Source organism: Equus caballus, chromosome 13 (genome assembly GCF_041296265.1).
Source record: "Equus caballus isolate H_3958 breed thoroughbred chromosome 13, TB-T2T, whole genome shotgun sequence".
In the NCBI taxonomy this organism is placed as follows: domain Eukaryota; kingdom Metazoa; phylum Chordata; class Mammalia; order Perissodactyla; family Equidae; genus Equus; species Equus caballus.
The window spans coordinates 3,543,030-3,561,491 of NC_091696.1; the positions used below are offsets into that span (position 1 = coordinate 3,543,030).

The 18,462-nt window shown below is 52.1% G+C and overlaps 1 protein-coding gene across 3 annotated transcripts in view; it reads left to right on the forward strand.

Moving 5' to 3' along the window:
- Positions 1-18,462, forward strand: part of SDK1 (sidekick cell adhesion molecule 1) — an 857,904-nt gene that overhangs the window by 824,752 nt on the left and 14,690 nt on the right. For all 3 annotated transcript variants that reach the window (XM_070231391.1, XM_070231390.1, XM_023616782.2), the window contains exons 41-44: positions 9,602-9,766; positions 12,951-13,088; positions 15,653-15,773; positions 16,503-16,632. In XM_070231391.1, the coding sequence (XP_070087492.1) occupies positions 9,602-9,766; positions 12,951-13,088; positions 15,653-15,773; positions 16,503-16,632 (554 nt within the window). The remainder of the gene's footprint in view (positions 1-9,601; positions 9,767-12,950; positions 13,089-15,652; positions 15,774-16,502; positions 16,633-18,462) is intronic.

Here is an 18,462-nt window from a genome sequence, read left to right on the forward strand (position 1 = left end):
TCTCTGGGTGCTGAATGCTTGCAAGCTAGATGGAAAGAATGGTGCTCATTTCTTATCATTATGAACATTCCTGTTAATAGTCAAACCGACATAGCATCTGCTTCATCTTTTAGGCTTCTGAAAATGAGTTCTAGGATCCATTCCCGACTCTATCCGCCCTAAGGGGTTTCCCCCGTCCCTCCGGTTTAACTTTGATAACTGAAGATGGACATGATTGGAAAATGAGTTTCTGATGGGTTGAGTGGACATTACTGTGTGGAGTTGGGGGGGGTTCCCCAAATACAGAGAGCACTGAGCACGTTCACTGTGGCCTTCAGACGGCTGCACAGTTAATCACGAACGTCTGAGCATGAAAATGCACCAAGTACCAGGGGCGCGTCCAGAAGGTGCATGGCCACACCCTGCCCGCTGGATGAAGGCTGTGCTAGGAGTCATTTTAGTCTAATAATTAAAGAAGCTATTAGACCAAGAGGAAAGGTCCCCAAAGTTACATACATCACTGTGTCAGAGACATCCCCTCCTCCCCCGCCAAATTGCTTTTGAAAGATTACTAGTTAAAAGTGCCTTCTAGAAACTTCTAAGGAGAAACCTAGTACATAAGACCAAAACAATTTCTATATAAGGGGGCATGAAAAGTTCTTTGGCTCAAGAACTCACACATTCAGCTTGCCAGCCTGAGGGATTCTGATGGTTCCTGTTGAGCAAGGCATTTGGCCTGTTCTGGAATCGGAGGGCCCAGATCAGTGGCCGGCCTGGGCAAGCACTGTGCAGCGAAGGCCATGACGAGGTCTGGGCCCAAACCAAAGGCTGTGGAGCTGCACCGGCCTGAAGGAAACAGCTCAAACAGCGTTCTCCCAATCGAGGGAGAGCACTTGTTACAAATGTTCCTTTGCCAGCTCTTCAGGCCCCACCAAGGGGCTCTTGATAGAATTCAGGAGATCCACGAACGTAGGTGGCAAAAAATACGCTTTTATTTTCACTAACCTCTAACTGAAATCGAGCATTTCCTTCACTGATAAACGTAGGTGTATCAGTTTGCTAGGGCTGCTGTGACCCGTGCCACATGCTAGGCAGCTTAAATGACAGAAATTTATTGTCCCACGGTTCTGGAGGCTGGAAGTCTAAGATCGAGGGTCGGCAGGGCTGGTTCCTCCTGGGGATGCGAGGGAGAGTCTGGCGTAGGCCTCTTGCCTCGCTTCTTCAGTGCTGCTGGCCATCCTTGGCGTTCCTTGGCTTGTAGAAGGAGCATCTGGATTTCTGCCTTCCTCTGCATATGGCCTTCTCTCTGTGTCTGTGTCTGTGTCCAAATTTCCCCTTTTTATGAGGACACCAGTCATACTGGACCAGGGCCCATCCCAGTGACCCCGTCTTAACTAATTACATCTGCAGTGACCCTGTTTCCAAATGAGGCCACATTCTGAGATATTGAGGATTAGGCCTTGCACACATGGATTTTGAGGGAATGCAATTCAACCCATAGCAGGAGGTAAGAAACCTCATAAGTAACTGCAGTCCTTGTGAAATTGCCAGCAGCAGAAATCACAGCTGCTTTCATATCACGTTCCGGCTCTGGCAGATATTTCACAAGATGGTTTACACTCGTCATTGCGTAGACATTACAGTCCCGTGTAGATTCCTGCCAGACCTTGGTATCCAAAGTTGCCGTGGGATAAGGTCATCGCCTGAATCCTACTCTTTCCACCACATCTTCCAAAGAACCATGTGGCTGAGCAAGTGTTGCAAAGACGACCCCACCTGACCCACACCTTCCACGTGACCAGGAGGCAGGCGGGACTGGGAGCTTCTGTCACCTCTAGGTAATTACAAGCATCACCAATATAACTTTTCCATTTCCAATTCTATTTTCTCCATCTAAAACCATTCTGAGAAGGCATCCTTCAGAGTCAGCAGAGACTGAAGGGGTCCATGGCTCCAAGAAAAGATCAAGAAGCCTTGCACTAGAGACTGACATGCACAGGAAACTCCTTCCAGGCCATCTCCTTCCACCTGAAGGCTTGTCTCCGTCACTAGAGACTTAAAAGTCCCAATAGATGAGTGGCTCTGAGGGGCCACCAGAGGGGTCCTGGGGTGATGGAAATGCTCTGTATCTGGGCTGTGTCAGTGTCACACTGTGAGGTTGTACTGTAGTTTTACAAGATGATGCCGTCGGGGGACACTGGAAAAGGACACATAGATCTCTGTAGTATTTCCCACAACTGCATGGAAATCTACAATTATCACAAAATAAAAAGTTTAGCCTAAAATTTAAAAAAATCCCACAGATGGTCTCCTCACCCGGTTCAGTCAAGTGGCCCAACACGGCTTGGAAACAAGCATTTTCGTGTCAGAGCAGCCTGCGGGGAATGCAGCGTCCCACCAGCCAGACATGGGAGCATGGGCGGAGAATGGCAACACCAGTGAGTGCGTTTCGGCACTTGCCGCGACAGGACAAGGTGTTGATTCCCAGGCTCGCCAGGGGAGCCACTCAATTTCTCCTCAGGCTATCACATGCTCATCCGTGAAGGAAACAGGATGCCTGTGGTTAGATGCGCAGCTTCAGGAGGCTGGAAAGTGTTGTGAATGAGAACGAATTGGGCTGTGGCCTCGGGCCCCACACTGAGTCCCACGCCTCAAGGGCCTTGCCCAAACAAGCCTTGTGAGGTCAGCTGGAGGCCTGAGCTCAGTGGGATTGGACCAGAATGTGGAAACTGACCTACAGGGGACGAAGACACCACAAGAAACTGACCTGGAAGATGCTGTCTTTTCCAACGAGTGCTAAAGATTCTGCTTGCACTTCCGTTTTGCTACTCAACCTTCGAAAGCAGGTTGCCAACAATTTCCCTTTCGGATTGCTGACTGAACCACAGCAGGCTGCTGGACTCGCCGCCTTGCCGTTGGAAGTTGAGAAAGTCGCCTCCTCCCTCTGTGACCCGGCCAGCAGCCGCTCGGAGTCAAATGGAACGCTTTTATGGGTCGTCAATATTTAAGCACCTTGCCCGTACCTCGGGGCTTTGGGTCTCAGCCGTCGTCTGTTACAGGCCTCATTACACAGAACATTCGATGCTGCATCATCTCATTTTCTCCGCTGAAGCTCTCTGGCAAGACTTTCTCCAGGCAGGGGAGTGGTTTTCTGAAGGGAGCTTGGTTTGGGTATATGGGCCCTGTTTTTCATTGCAAGGGGCTCTTTTACATAGGGGGCCACCCAGCCACAATAGGGACCCCTCACCACGGAGTGTCTGGGAACACTAAGCCACTTTGTGTTGAGTGGCCTCTGCGGCCCCAGGCTGTCTGCTCAGCCTGACGTCTTCCCACGCAGCCAAATCTCCATCTTGCCCCTGGGAAGCAAGAAGCTTCTCAGCTTGGTGGCTGGTGCCGAGAGGGTGGCCTGGTGGCAGCCCAGGGAGATGGCAGTGCAGACTCTCGCTCTTCTGTAGGACCCTGCAAATTCGGCTGAATAGCCCCATGGCTGCCCTAACGTAGAGATGTGAACTGAACAACGGTTAGTGAAATTAGCGTTGAGCTGGAATGCAGACTCCCTCATTCCTGGAGAAGGGGGGGGCGGGGGTCAGTGAGTGTGGCCCAAGGACGTCGCATCAGACTACGCAGGACGGCCTTGCCAAGATCCATCTCTCTGGTTGTGCATGCATTTCCTCCGAATCGGTGTTGCAAAACTCCCTGGAAGGCAGTGGAAGCTATGCAGTGGGCATATGCAGATGATTTATTTACACAAATTATCCCGAGGCATTTTACTGTGTAGATCACGAAACCTAATTTACATATTTACACAATAGACTGGAATGGCTCTAAAGGAACTATAAATATATTTTCCTCTCCAAAGCAGCCATGAAATACATATTCAGGATGTACCCACAGCGGGCAGACGTTGTCTTGCCTTTTTCACAAATAATGTATCCAGCCCAGAGATGCGAGCTGGTTCATTGGAGCCCAGGCCCCTCATCCCTCATTGGGACCCTCCCTGTCCACTTTTAGCCTCCTGGGAGCCTCCTGGTTCCCTCCCCATTCGTTTGGTTCATTTTCAGTCTTTGGCCTTTTCGGGACTTTTCAATTGAACGAAAAATAAAATCAGTATTTTTCTGAAGATATAAAATCCGTGGAAGTTCCCAAGTCAGCAAATTTGGCAAAAGAGCTGTAACTGCGGCTCTGATCCAGGCCGCTGGCCTTTTCTTCGCTCCTCGTCTGTCTCACAACCGCATTTGTTGACAGCCTGTCAGCCTGTGCATGCCCTGTCTTTCTGGGTTCCGTCTCCATCACAGGCCGTCCTTTGCATTTAGACATTCTCTCATTTTGTCTCCTGCCTTAAACAAGGATCAGATAAAAGGTAATTTTTTTTTTATCAGATATAGTTAGCCTCATGGTTAAGCCCCACCTGTTTCAGTGAAATTTCTCACCCAGACAGACCATTTATACTAAGAGAAATGGCAGTGTTTAAGAAATAAACAACTGACAGGCTTCCATTTGCTCGGAGCTGCAGGCTGATCGTCACGTTGTTGGTTGTGAATTAGTGGAACCAGAAATCTCGGGCTGTGAATGACAGTTTCATTCAGCATGGAGACCCTGTTTAATTGTCCATGAAATCAAACCTCTGTATTGGGTGGCGTCTGCCCGAGTACCTGCGGCACTCCGCTCGGCTCTGGGCGTCCGAGGGATAAATGGAGCGATGAACCCTCGGATGTGCCTGAGCCGGGCTCCATCTCAATTTGGAAAGGAGGAGTTCACGTTTCCAGGTTTATTAGGACATCGTCTGGAAACCAAAGTGCTTCCTACCGTCAGGGCGGGGGAGACGTTGGCGCTGAGAGATCAAAGCTGACTCATTCTGCTCGCTGCAAACGAGGAAGGGCTGGGGTACCAGGACCTTTGAGACTGGAGAAGATTTCCCTCTTGAGAGATCGTCCCTCTTGGCCACTTCCCTTTTTTCAGTCGACAAATAGTGCAATGAAGGCGGCAAAGACAAAGCGTTTATATTCTTTAAAGAAAAACCACCTAGTGCACGTGGAGCCTCACTCGCCGCGCCTCCTGAGGCGGACAGGGTTGAGGTGTGTGATCTGAGCGTGATTTATTTAGGAATGTTTTGCAAATGCATTTCTCAGAGGTTTCCTCGCCTTCTTGCCTTGAGGTGGCGTTTTGCCAACAACGTTTCAGTAATACGGAGAGTCCGGGAAGGTGTTCCCTCACGTCTCCAGGAAGGGGGACGGGCCCAGGAGACACATGTGCCTGGCACTTACTCCACCGCCATGGACCCCTTCCCACAGCAGCCTGAAGGTGGATGTTACCCCCCAGGAAGTTCCAAGCCCTGGCCCCAGCGGAGGACCAGTGCCAGGCATCAGCCGTCCAGGGATGTGGCTTTGGAAGACATCACAACTGTTCTCTTCCAGTGCATCATGGGTTTTCCCAGGATGGTGACATAGGAGGACCTCACTGGGGAGGGAAAGCCATGCTGGGGTCTCCGGAGCATCCCGCCAGGGTGAGCCCGCCTGGGGTTTGAGAGCTGGCTGAATGGACCCCCAGAACTGCCTTTTAAAAAATACGAGGGCCTGCAGTCCTCTTGGTGTCGACTGAGTCAGAAATCCAGGCCCTGGGGATTATCCTGCTGCGTGGAGAATCACTTGCACAAATCTCATTATGGCTAATAGTTCTGTAATGTTATTTTTCCCTCTAATTTGTAGAGATACTTTTCTCCATCATTGATTTATTGAGATATTTAACAGCATAATACAAATGAGAAAAACAAGCCAGAGAGGAGAAGCGGGCTGGAAGCTTCGACAGCCGCCAGGTTTTCCTTACCCACTCACGATCTCGGTGTAGATATCAGCATGGAGAAACCGCCCGGTGAATTATAAGTGGAGTCTAAAATGCTAATTTGGGAAAGAAAGAATTAAGCAGAATAAAAAGGTGAACATTCTCTTCCGTTAATTCAGACGGAGATTCTGTCGGTTATGACTCCCCCTGCCAACATTTTTCAATGGAAATGGATTGCTAAATAAATCGTTCTGTGTTGAGATTCTGTATCAATCTTTTAAAATGCGTTTATGAAAAGTGCACACAATTCCTGGAGCTATGACAGAGTGCTTAAAATAAAATGTAGCCTTTGGGTGACGGTAGAGGAAGGGGAAATAACTTTTTTTCCTTCGGCAGCAGGAAAAGCATTACAGAACCATTAATGCAAAACACCTTCAGAGAATCCACACTCCAGAAGTGCTCTGACCTGCTCAGAACGGTCTGAGGATACCTTTGACAAGCGCAGTCCCTAAATTTTAGTGGTTTTAAGCAACATGCAGTTTAAAAGAGTCTGTATTTCTTTTTCTTTAGTCTCTTTTATAGCGTAAAACTGTCTGTCTTTTCAGAGTAAAACACCGCACAACTCACTCAACACTTAAAGCCCTTAGAACAGTGACTTGCTCATAGTAAGTGCTAAATAAAATTGTGCTGGTTATTATTTCCTGAAAGCCTGCTTGTGCTAGGCCCTGCAAAAGGCTTTGGGGATACAAAGATGCATGGATGGGTGGATGGATGGATGGCTGAAGGGAAGTGTGGGTGAGTGGGTGGAAGGATAGATGGATGGATGGATGGATGAATGGATGGGTGGATGGAAGGAAGGAAGTGTGAGTGGGTGGGTGAAAGGATAGATGGATGGAAGGATGGATGGATAGAAGGATAGAAGTTTGGTTAGATGGATGGATGGAAGAATGGGTGGATGGAAGGATAGCAGTTTGGATGGATGGATGGATGGAAGAATAGATGGATGGATGGGGAGAAAGATCATGTCATCAGATATTTATTGAACTCTTGAAAACTTCAAGGGCCCAACGGTGCAGACAGACAGATAAATATGAAGGAGTGCTCTGGAAGCCCATTGGCGGAAGCAGTCATCTCTTCCTGGAGTGTAGGAGTGTGGTCAAAGTTGGCCTCAAAAGACGAGTCTGATAGGGTGAAAGGACCTTACTGATTTTCCTCCATGCCGTGTCCATAGACTCTAAATAGCTCATGGAGAACAGAAATCTCGTCTGATTCCCTGATAGGTGGAAGAGGGCCTGACCAAAGCCTGAGCGCTTCAGTGTTTGGGGAACGAATGCCTGGATGAACAAGGAGGGGCAGGGGGAGGGGGCCCAGGCTCCCAAGGCAGAGGGAGCAGCGCGTGCAGAGAAAATGTGCTCTCTGTGCCTGTGTTTCCCTGATCGTTCTCATGCAAAACCAGAACGTAAATCATACATAACAATCATTCCACGTGCAAACCTCAATATTTTAAGGAGGGAAAATAAAAGCTTAAGCTGCCGCTTGCCATTCTGACATTATTAGTGGTAATGGGTGTGTTGATGAGAAATTAGTCTAAACATGCATATTTAGAAATAAATAAACCTTGTACTCCTTTTCTGCTTGTACAGAGATTTGTACCTTTAAAATCTCGTTCCCATCCATTCCTTCGTTAGCTGTGACTATAAGGACTTAATCGGTGCAAACTCTAAATCCTATGCAAATATGGACGGATACACTAGCAATTTTCTTTCTGTTTACTGTCGGGCTAATCCACTTGAGCGTGGCTGGGGTTCCGAGGTGTGTGAGTAGGTTGGTTTCCAGGTAACCCTTAGCTCCCCATAAGCCACCAGTGCGTGTGTCCATGTTCCCTGTGCTCTGCCTGCCCACATCTCCTGCTCCTGTTAAAGGATCACTGACCTGTGCCTATAAAAGAGCTTCTAATTCATGAAGGATCGCTGCTTCCAATGAACATTTTGGACTCTGAGCCCACTTTTCACCAAACCACCTCCTTAGAAATTGGATTTACATTTTATTTTACAAACACTCACGGAGTATGGTGCTTACTATGTGTAAGGCATTGCTCTCAGCACTTGATAAATATTGACTTGTTTAATCCTTGAAACAAACCTGTGGTGTGGATGCCTTTGTGGTCACCATTCTACAGATGAGGCAAAGAGAGGTTAAGTACTCTGCCTAAGGACACACAGCTAATGCACAGTGGAGCCAGGCTTCGCACAAGGCTGTCTAGCTCCAGACTCTTTCCTTTTAGCCATGATGTGCTGTTGTCTCTGAGTTTTTTGCTGACAGATATTCCTGATCACATTTCCTTTGCCCTGTTGATAGAGGCCTCAGAACCACATCCATTTGCTTCTTCCATTCTCTCTACATCCCAATTTTCTGGCTCAATTTCAATTTTAATAATGTTTTCCTATATGTCAGGGCTTAATATATAAATTTTGTTTATATATATAAATTTTATTGTGGTGAGATATACATAATGTAAAATTTACCATTTACCCATTTTTAAGTGTCCGGTTCAGTGGCCTTAAGCACGTTCAGACTGTGCAACCATTCCTACCATCATCTCCAGAATTTGTTCATCTTCCCAGACTGAAACTCTGTCTGCATTAAACACTGACTCCCATTCCCCCCCCCCCCAAGTCCCCGGAAACCCCCATTCTACTTTCTCTGTCTATGAGCTTGAGTGTCCCAGGGACCTCATATATGTGGAATCGTACAGTAATTTTTGTGTGTGCGCGGCTCATTTTACTGAGCACAATGTCCTCAAGGTTCATCTACGTTGGAGCATGTGTCACAATTTCCTTCCTTTTTAAGGCTGAGCAATATTCCATTGTATGGCTGGACCACGTCCTGTTTGTCCACTCATCTGTCCGTGGACGCTTGGGTTGCCTCTACCTTTTGGTGATATCGGATAGTGCTCTGTGAACAGAGGTTAACAAGAGCCTATTCAAAGTTCAGTACATTTTTTAATCTACACTTGTATTTCTTGTCCCTGGATACAGATTAAAAAACCCACCATCTGAGGGCAGGTTTGATGCTGCAGCCCCTCCGAAGGATGCTCAAACTCGAGGGCGGCACTTGGCGAGTTTAGTTGGGGAGGTTAAGGCAGGGTCCCCGGGTGGGGCACCAGGGTTGTCCCAGATCGTAGTCCCCATGACTCCTGGCTCCTCCAGGCCAGCTGCCATGCAGCACCTTTCTGACAGCTGAGAGCATGCATGTTGGGTCATTAAAGTTGCGCTGGGAGCACTGTGGCTGGCGCCCAGGGCTGTGTGGGGGACGCAAAGCATAGCAGCCGAGCTGGCAGCTGGTTGGCAAATGACGCTGTTTTTTAAAGTTTTCTCTCTGACTCACGAGCTGGCTTGTCATTTCCAGTTAGAGTGGAGGGGGGACAAAGGCCTCAGGATGGTGACTGGCGTGTGCAGGGACCAGCCGGTGATCCGTGGGTGGCCCGGGCAGGACCCCTTGTTGGGGAGGTAGGATTGTAGGGCTGGTGACAGGATGCACACAGCGGGCAGGAACAGCAGCCAGCCAGAGGGAGCCAGAAACCCTAAACAAAGATGAGATCCAGTCTGAAACCAGAGGCGAGGGCCTGGAATCCCTGGGGGTGTGATAGGAGCCAGGAGAAAGTTCAGGAAAATGCCACTGCCCAGCTTGGGGCCTTAGCAGCAGCTCATGCCAGGCTCTGCCATTCTGACCATCACAGCCCCTCTGCGCAGGGCGCTGCCAGCTGACCATGGGCAGGGGTGCGTCCGGCTGGGCGGGGGAGAAGAGCAGCCCTAATTGCTCCCGCCCCTCGCTCCTCTTGCAGATGAAGGCCTGTGGGACATGTTCGCGAAGGACATCCCCCGGAGTGCCACGTCCTACACCGTCAGCCTGGATAGGCTCAGGCAAGGAGTGACCTACGAGTTCCGGGTGGTGGCCGTGAACCAGGTGGGCTATGGGGAGCCCAGCAGACCCTCCACAGCCGTGTCAGGTAGGGATCCCTTCCCGGAAATCTTGGGGCGAAGCTCCTTCATCTGAGGGAAGGGAGGCTGACATGGAACCATTACGGGAAGAAAGAGGACAGCACTGCTTCTTGCAGACGCTCCTGCAGTCGGGGGCCTGCCCAGGGACAGGGCACAGGGAGAACGGTGTGGCCCCCGCCCGACATCCTCCAGGCCTGGAGCTGCAGTAGCAACAGCGGCACCAGCAGGGCCCCCTACCAGGCTCCATGTTTGAGGGGACTTTCCGTACCACACTGGGCTCAAGCGATTCTGAATTTGTGTCTCCCTTTCTCCTTAATCAGAGACACCACGGGAGTCAGAGCAGTCAGCTTGAGCTGGGCAGTGTGCCCCCTGGAGGGAAGGCATTCCCAAGCCAGGCGGAGCCCCGAGACCCCCTTGTTAGCTGGTGCGTCCTTGCCGTGGAGCCATGTGCCATTTGTGACATACAAAAATTGCCCCCAGCAGCCACGGGGAGTGTGTTAGCACTCCACACAAAGTTGTGTCCGATGGGGGCCTCCCTGAGAGACAGCTAAGGGGCCCTAGGGGAGTCTTGTGCCTGTCACCACCCTGTAGGTGAGATTAGAGGTGGAAGATGGCTCCGGGTCGAGTGGCAGAGATGGAGGAAGCCAGGTTCCTTCTCCCAGAGCACACATGGTAGTGACAACGGACTGTCTGTCCTCACCCGCGACGATGTGTCCAGAGGTGTAACAGATGGGGGGAAAGTGACCACGTGGGAATCCGGATGGGCTTCTCGGAGAAAGGATCGTGGATCTGGGTCTCGAAGGGTGGGCAGGGACGTGGCCACAGGGGAAGGGAGACCCTGGACAAAGCAGAGAAAGTCCTGCACAAGACGAGCCCAGGGGACAAGCAGGTGGGGGAGGGGAGGTAGGCCAGTCACGTGGCCCCGTCTCTCTCCTGGGGACTCCGGATGCCTGTGAGAAGCGGTCTCAACCCTGGCTGCACTTTGGGATCACTCAGAAAACGCCCACGCTGGGGCCCACCCAAGACGGTGGGTACCCGGCCGGGGGTGGGAGTCTGGGCGTTATTTCTGTTTCACTTCGCAGGGATCCTCCTGTGCAGCCGAGGTTGGGAGCCAGGGCTCAGAGGGGTTTGGGTGAGGGGTGGGCTGCAAACAACAATGTGAAGGTGTGTGTGGAATGGGAGCTGGCAGCAGAGAGCAGGGCGGAGAGAAGTCTGGGAGGGCGCAGGCAGAGTCTGGGCCAGAAACCAGGAGAGGCTTCCTCCCTGCATTCAGAACTGTTGAAGCTCCTGACGGCTCTTGCTCATGTTGAAACAGCCTTCAGACCTCTCTGCCACGAGGTTGCGGGGAGCTCCGGCCCCGAACCCCTGGTTTAGGACACATGTGAGTTCCAGGCTCACTCAGGGAGAGGGGCGTCACTCACTTTTTTAATGACTAATATTTAGAAAAATCAAAATGTTCTCATGTCCTTCATTTTTATTATGCAAATTTTAATCATACCCCAAAGTAGAGAGAACAGAATAAGGAAGCCCGGCCCCGCTCACCCCAGTTCAGCAATTCAAGATTTGCCTCCCTTGGTTTGTCCGTGAGAAATCGATAAAAAGCAATTCCAAGCGCACAGAGCTCTAATTCCGCACATGTGGCCGGTGGCAGAGGCTGGTGCTGCACAAGAACACGCTCCCGCCTGCTGGTTCGCGGGGCCTTGTGGCTGGAACGTGTCTCCGACATCCGCCGCGTCCCCGTGTGCTCAGCGTATCTCATCCTTCAGAGAAGCCCGCGGGCCTCCGGTGCCAGCCCGGCCCCAGGAGCGGACGTGCAGAATCGGGGGTCCTGCCCTGGGGGGAGAATCCTGCAGGACAGCCAGGCCTTTCTTTCCCAGGCCCACTCTGGGCCACTCCCTGGGGCTTGGCTTGGCCTTGTGGGATGGATACTGAATGGACAGCCTGAAAACCAGTGCTGTCATCCCCTAAGAAACCCTGTGGGGTTACATCATGCAAAGCACCCCCCCCACCTTGTTCCCAGTGTCACACATTTTCCGTCTGTCCAATGAAGTATTTAATATAAGGGGGATGCCTTCCCTGTGGGTGTTGCCAGCTGGGAGGCAGACCTTGGGTCTCACCTGTAAGAGGCTTCCTTCCTGTTCGTCCCGGGCGTCCAATGCCTCGGAACCAGCTCCCCTGCAGGACCACGCGGAAAGCAGGATGGGACGCCAAGGGCATCTGGCCCCTGCCGAGGAACGATTCCCACTTTTCTGTCCTTAGTCGACAGAATAAGACATGGAGAAGAAGAGTATCCTTCTTCAAAGCAACTTTTAAATGAAACCTTTTCTATTCATTTCTCGAAAAACACATCTAAAGATGGGGCCAGTTGTTCCGCTCAGTTTTGCTGGAGGCATGAAATAAATACAACGCAGCCCCAGCTTTCAGGGGACCCTGATCTGGTGGAGGAGGCCGACAGGGGCACAGACAAACACACGCAGTGAGTGCGTGCCGCGAGAGGTCTCTGCGCAGGTGTAGACGGGATGACCCAGTGCTTGCACGAGCAGGAGTCAGGTTGGGGGGTGCAGTCCAGGCCTCAGGCTGTACCCTGTAGCTAATGGGAGGCCACTGAAGGCTTCTAGGAGTGGACTTGTTTCCATCTGAGAAAGACGTCGCTGCTGGCAAGGTGAAGAATGGATTTGAGCAAGACAGGAACAGGGGAAACCGTTGGGAAGTGGTTGCAGTGATGGGCAAGAGGTGGCGAGGGCCCCGGGCAGTGGCAGTGGTGACAGAGAGGGTGAGGGTCCTCAGAGGCTGTCTGGGAGGGAGGAAAAGGAAGTCCGGGCACTTTCGTTCCTTCCTCCCTCCAACCCGGACAACATTTGTAAGTAGATGAAGTTGGGAGACTGTAGGAAGCATGATGACAAGGTCAGGGCAAGCTCTGGAGTAGGGAGGTCTCTGGGGTGGGGACAGCATGGGGACAGAGGGCCCCTGAGCCTGATTCCCACAGGAGGTGGGAAAGTGCTGCTGCTTAATTCCCGAAGCCCGAGCCTGGTCAACCAGCCCACCATAACGCACACCAGCCTGTGGTTCCCTCTTCCCTGTGACTCCGGGCTGTCCCTCATGTCCTCCGACCCCACCCCCACCCGGTTCACAGGCAGGGGACTGAATGTGGAGTTTCTCTCAAACGTCACTGCGTTCGTGTCTGCCCTGCAGCTCAGGTGGAAACCCCGTTCTACGAGGAGTGGTGGTTCCTCCTGGTGATGGCGCTGTCTAGCCTGATCATCATCCTGCTGGTGGTGTTCGCCCTGGTCCTGCACGGACAGAACAAGAAGTACAAGAACTGTACCACAGGTGAGGGTCGGCCTCCATTTCCCCAAAGTGCACTGGCCGCTCCTGAGCTAAGGGTTTATGCATGGTTTTCTCCCCCAGACCAGCCATGCCAACACCCACGCTTCCGTTTCATTTGCCCGTAGGGGATAAAATGGATGCAACACGTCTCCTTTCTGGAGGCAGCGAGGTCTAGCAAAACAAGAGCAGACCTCAGTGACCGGGTTCCCGCCCTGACCCTGCCCTCATATTAGCCGTGTGTCTTGAATATGTCATTTGGTCGTTTGGCCTCTCTGAGCCTCAGTTTCCCCACTTTCACTGCTGCGCAAATGCAATGGTATTTTTGAATATGATTAGAAAGTATGAAGCATCAAACAGGTGAAATATCATGCTATTCAGTGTCATGAGAACACTGAACAATGTGCATCTCAGAAATGTCAGCGTGGCCCACGCGATATTACAGAAACGTGTCTGTGGTGCAGCCCTTCTCATCAGTTGAATTTGCACCTGCCCTTGACCCCCCGTTCCAGCTCTGAGCCCTCTGAGGGCTGGTCCCCCACGTGTGCCCTGTACAAGCTCCATGCCTGGCTTACAGTCGGTGCTCAATACGTGTTTGTTGCTGAATGAATCTCCGTCCTTAGCGCAATGGACAAATGGACGTGGAGCACATTCAGTATGACTCCATTTACAGGAAGGTCAGGAGTGGATGTTTCTAGAAGGCAGAGTAGGGGTTGTCTCTTGGTGGAGAAGTATGAGCAGAGAAGGTGCGTGAGGGAACCTTCTGGCACGCTGGAAGTGCCCTCGACCTCTCTGCCGATGGTTATACATGCGAGGAAAACACATCGTTCCAGGGGCTTAAGACGGGTACACTCTGTGCATCTCGTTATCCTCAATTTTTAGAAACTTTCATTAATTGTCATAATTACCGGTGAGCCCACTTGTTTGCATAACCAGACCATGGCTGAGCTCGGGACCGTGGTCTGTTTTTAGCCCACACAGCCTCCCCCGCGGCAGTAGCGGGTCCAAGAGCGTGAACAGTTCTCGGATGGCGCAGGTGGCAGCACAGGACCTGGCTGTGCCCGGCTCCGTCACTGGAGCTCTTCCCTCCAGCTCGTCTGTCTTTCCTTCTTAGGAAGGCAGAGCACTGATGAGCTTCCCCTTCAGAGGAGCCAGCCACGGTAGCCCTCGGGCCCAGGAGGGTGCCGAGCGGACCCCCCAACCCCAGCCTCCAGCACACCCATCACTGTGCAGAAAGGGTTTGTAAAACCAGGCACCCGAGCGCCTCACCAGTTGCTTTGGGAACGCGAAGCGATTCATCCCTCCAAGAAAGGATTGATCTTTTTTTCTGTATAAATTCACTCTAACAAGTGTTCATAAATCAGATTTTATTCCTATGGGATTTACAATGTATGAACGGCGTGTCATTTTACTGAGTTAATGCTATTACAGAATCCTATGTCGGCCGCGTAGAAAAATCTCCCTGCTTTTCACTCTCTTCTCCATCTGGAAAACAGACCTGAAAAGGTGGATCTGACCTGCAGCTTCTGATACTTGGCCTCGCCCTGGAGTATTAACTTAACGTCATAATTGAAGCCTAGAAAAAAGAATACTTTCTCCCAGAGTGTCTGACTTCCTGCCCAGGAGACGTGCAGAACCGAGCCCTTTGCCGGCTCAGCCTCGTCCACCCCTGCTTGCATGCCCGTGTCCTCCCGTCCTCGCTGCATTTCCCTTCTGATAGTGGTTTTCACCTGCTCACCTCCCGTCGACGTAAACCCCTCCTTTGCAGCAGCTTCATCTTTCATCCACCACGCTCTGCATCCTATTGGCTTCTGTCTTGCACATAAGCGGAGCGTTAAGGCATGTCACGGGCAGAGCAGCCTCAGCACAGGACAACTGGAAGGACTTTGGCTTGCATGCCGAGTGACGTGGGAGGCCGTCAGAAACCCTATGTCCTTTGGCTTCTTATAACTTTACTGTCATTCATTTGATCCGCTAAGTTGCCAATCTTCGTCTTTCTTTTTTCTCCCCAAAGCCCCCCAGTACTTAGTTGTCTATCCTAGTTGTAGGCTCTTCTAGTTTTTCTATATGGACGCCGCCTCAGCGCGGCCTGATGAGCAGTGCCATGTCCACACCCAGGATCCGAACCGGCAAACCCCAGGCCACCGAATCAGAGTGCGCAAACTTAACCACTTGGCCATGGGGCCGGCCCCTAAATTTACTTCCTATGTGCTGTTTTGTTAGAGGATTGTGAGTCTTTCATTTTGAAATTTATTGAGTATTTAATTTCTCTGGTTTTTAAAAAGTTTGTGCATTTTGAGTACTTTTTCATAAAATACCAATGAGAATGTTGGTATTTTGGTGTCAGGCAAAATAAACACCGAAATGCTAATATTGTCATTTTGCTGCAGCATTGTGACTAACTCGTGGGGTTTCTCCCCAGCATGACTCTAACCACCTCGCACGCTCAATCAGGTCCGGCCCGGCTCACGGGAACTCTGTGAACACCCGTGCTTGACGGGCTCTGGCGGGCGTAGCTGCAGAGGGCACTTACTGACCCGTCTGCGCTCACTTTCCTGGTCTGGCTTTAGGTAAGAGCCTTTCCAACATGGAGGAGTCGGTGACCCTGGATAACGGGGGATTTGCTGCGCTGGAGCTCAACAGCCGCCACCTCAATGTCAAGAACACCTTCTCGAAGAAGAACGGGACCAGGTAGGGAGGCGGCAGCTGCACCCCATGGGCGGCGTCTGCCCGAGGACCTGGGCCAGCCAGGGCCGAGTGCTGGCTGAAGACATGCCCCACACCCACGGGTGCCCCCGAGTCCCCACAGGGCAGTGTTGAACCCAGGAGGGCAGGATCGGGGGGGTAGAGGTATTTTAAATTCATTTCTAGAGATGTTAGAAGAGGGCAGATCTGAGGTGTGTTGGGAAGTGATCTGGAGGTCCCCTCTGTCAGCCAGCTGAGCGCCTCGGATCAGGGAATTCCTGCTTCACGTGGGTGTCACATTATGCTGCAGCGGACTTGTAATTTTTTTTCTTTTTGAGCAAGATTAGCCCTGAGCTAACATCTGCTGCCAATCCTCCTCTTTTTTTGCTGAGGAAGACTGGCCCTGACATAACATTCATGCCCATCTTCCTCTACTTTATACATGGGACACGTGCCACAACATGGCCTGATGAGCAGTGCGTAGGTCTGCACCAGGGATCCAAACCATGAACCCCAGGACACCAAAGTGGAGCATGCAAACTTAACTGCTGTGCCACCTGGCCGGCCCCCAGACTTGTAATTTTTTGCATCAGTTGCCAAAATGGTGTCAGAGGCGGTGGATTTCCTCTCATTAATATAGGATAGAGGCCAGAGGGCGAGTCAGGAGGCCTTGGGGACGGGTAGCTTTTGCCCAGAGCTGGACAGGGGTAACTTGCAGCCTCGTCCTCATCCCAGGTCCCCACCGCGCCCAAGCCCTGGTGGGCTGCACTACTCAGACGAGGACATTTGCAACAAGTACAACGGCGCCGTGCTGACCGAGAGCATGAACCTCAAGGAGAAGTCGGTAGACGCCTCGGAATCTGAGGTGAGTGCCTGCGACCGCTGTTCCCCACTTCCGTAGGGGGCCCTCTGCTTTCTCGGGGTGCCACATACGTGTCTTGTCTCATCTGAGTCTTACAAGAGCCCCACGAGGCCGGCAGAGCCAGTGACAAATGACTCCCTTTCACGGAAGAGCAAAGGATGAGCAGAGCCCGAGTTCAGACCCACAGCCCCCGGGGGCCCGTCAGCCCCTCACCCATAGCCTCGAGCAGAGCAGAACAGATGCTCCGGACCTGCCTCCCGGGGGAGCGGTTGCACCTCTCAGCAAATCTGCTTCTTCAGTCTCAGGGAGCCAGGGGGAGAGAGAGGAGGCCAGCATCCTCCAGGCAGGCTCACTGCAGGACGAGGGGCCCTGCTGACCGCACACCCAGCCAGTCACACATCCGCCGCTGGGCGCCTTCCCATGCTCCATCTCTTTTAGTCCTGGAGCTCTCGGGTCCCGGGCCGGCTCTGAGCTCAATAACTTGCCCAAAGTGCACTTCTGATCTGGAAACCGTTCTCTTCCCGTTTTGCTTTCAGAAATGAAAGTAATGTTTTCTGGAGGTAACTGTAGAAGTTGGTGGCCTCTAGCCAGAAGTTGGAGAGTCGGAGGGCCTGAGTCTGCAAGACTGATAGAAACGGGCACCCCCTCCTCCCCACGCCCCGAGCATTCCCTTCCCTCCCCAGGCCCTACCCATCCTTGCTTCCTGCTGCTGAAGAGGGGAGTTTAGCCCCAGCGGCTCCGGGGCAGTTAACAGGGGCTGGTGAACTCCCACCTGAGACGCAGCCCTGTCCTCACTGAACAGCTGGACAGGGGAGATCTCGCCCCGAGGGAGTGTCGGCCTCCAGCTGTGACCCCTGGGACCCTGGGCCTGCATGTCCTAGGCCTCCTTTGTGTCTGGGGGCTCAGTTATGGAGCTGAGTGTGTCATGTGTGCGAGGCTCAGTGAGGGAGCAGGCCGGGGGTGGGAGGGGACATTATCCAGAGAGAGAGCCATGGTGGGGCTCCAAAGGGGGGCTCAGCTTCCCTCCCTTTTCCCCACCAGCGCGTTGCCTCGGATCACACTTAGGAGCAAAACCGGTTGAAGCAGCAACCAGACAGATGGCTCCCTCCCCGGGTCCTAAACTTTCTTTTTTGAGACACGCCAAGTCTCGAGAGGGACGAAAATCACCAAGCCATTTGCTGGACACGTAGGGCTGCCCACCTCTTGGCATTCATACTCTAAATCAATATTTAATCTAAAATGAGTCTCACCTCCATTTTGACCTGAATTCAGGCCTTATTGAGCCCCAAGGCTCTATAAAATGGCTTCTCTTAAACTGTGGTTTGTATACAAACGCCAAGGGAGATGGGACAGCAGGTGGGGTCAGTGTGACACAGGGCTCCGCTCTGCTTGGCGCTGTCTGTTTACAAAGGATGCTGGGCCCCCATCTGGCCCGTGCCCTTGGGCAGGATGGAAGCGGCAGCAGCCCTGCAAATGTTGGGAAAGCGACATTTGTCTGCAGTCGAGGGGCTGCCAAGCGAAATGCTGCAAAAACCGACCTGCTCTTTTGTGACAAAGGAACAGCAGCCTTGTTCGAGCTGCTTCCGCAAAAGCAACCAGCACGTGGGAAGGAGGACTGCCTTCCAGCGGGGCCTTTTCTGGGTAGCAATTAGAGACATGGTTGCACGGCAACTACCAGCATCTGTCCTCTCGTCCCTGGACCCGTGGCCTTTAGCGTATACAGGCGTCATGGGTGATATTCACAGCGATGGTGCGTCAGCTCTGCAGGCCGAGCTAGCAACGGTTCAGTGTGTTGAGCACTAATTGAGCACCGACTGTGGGCCAGCACACTCC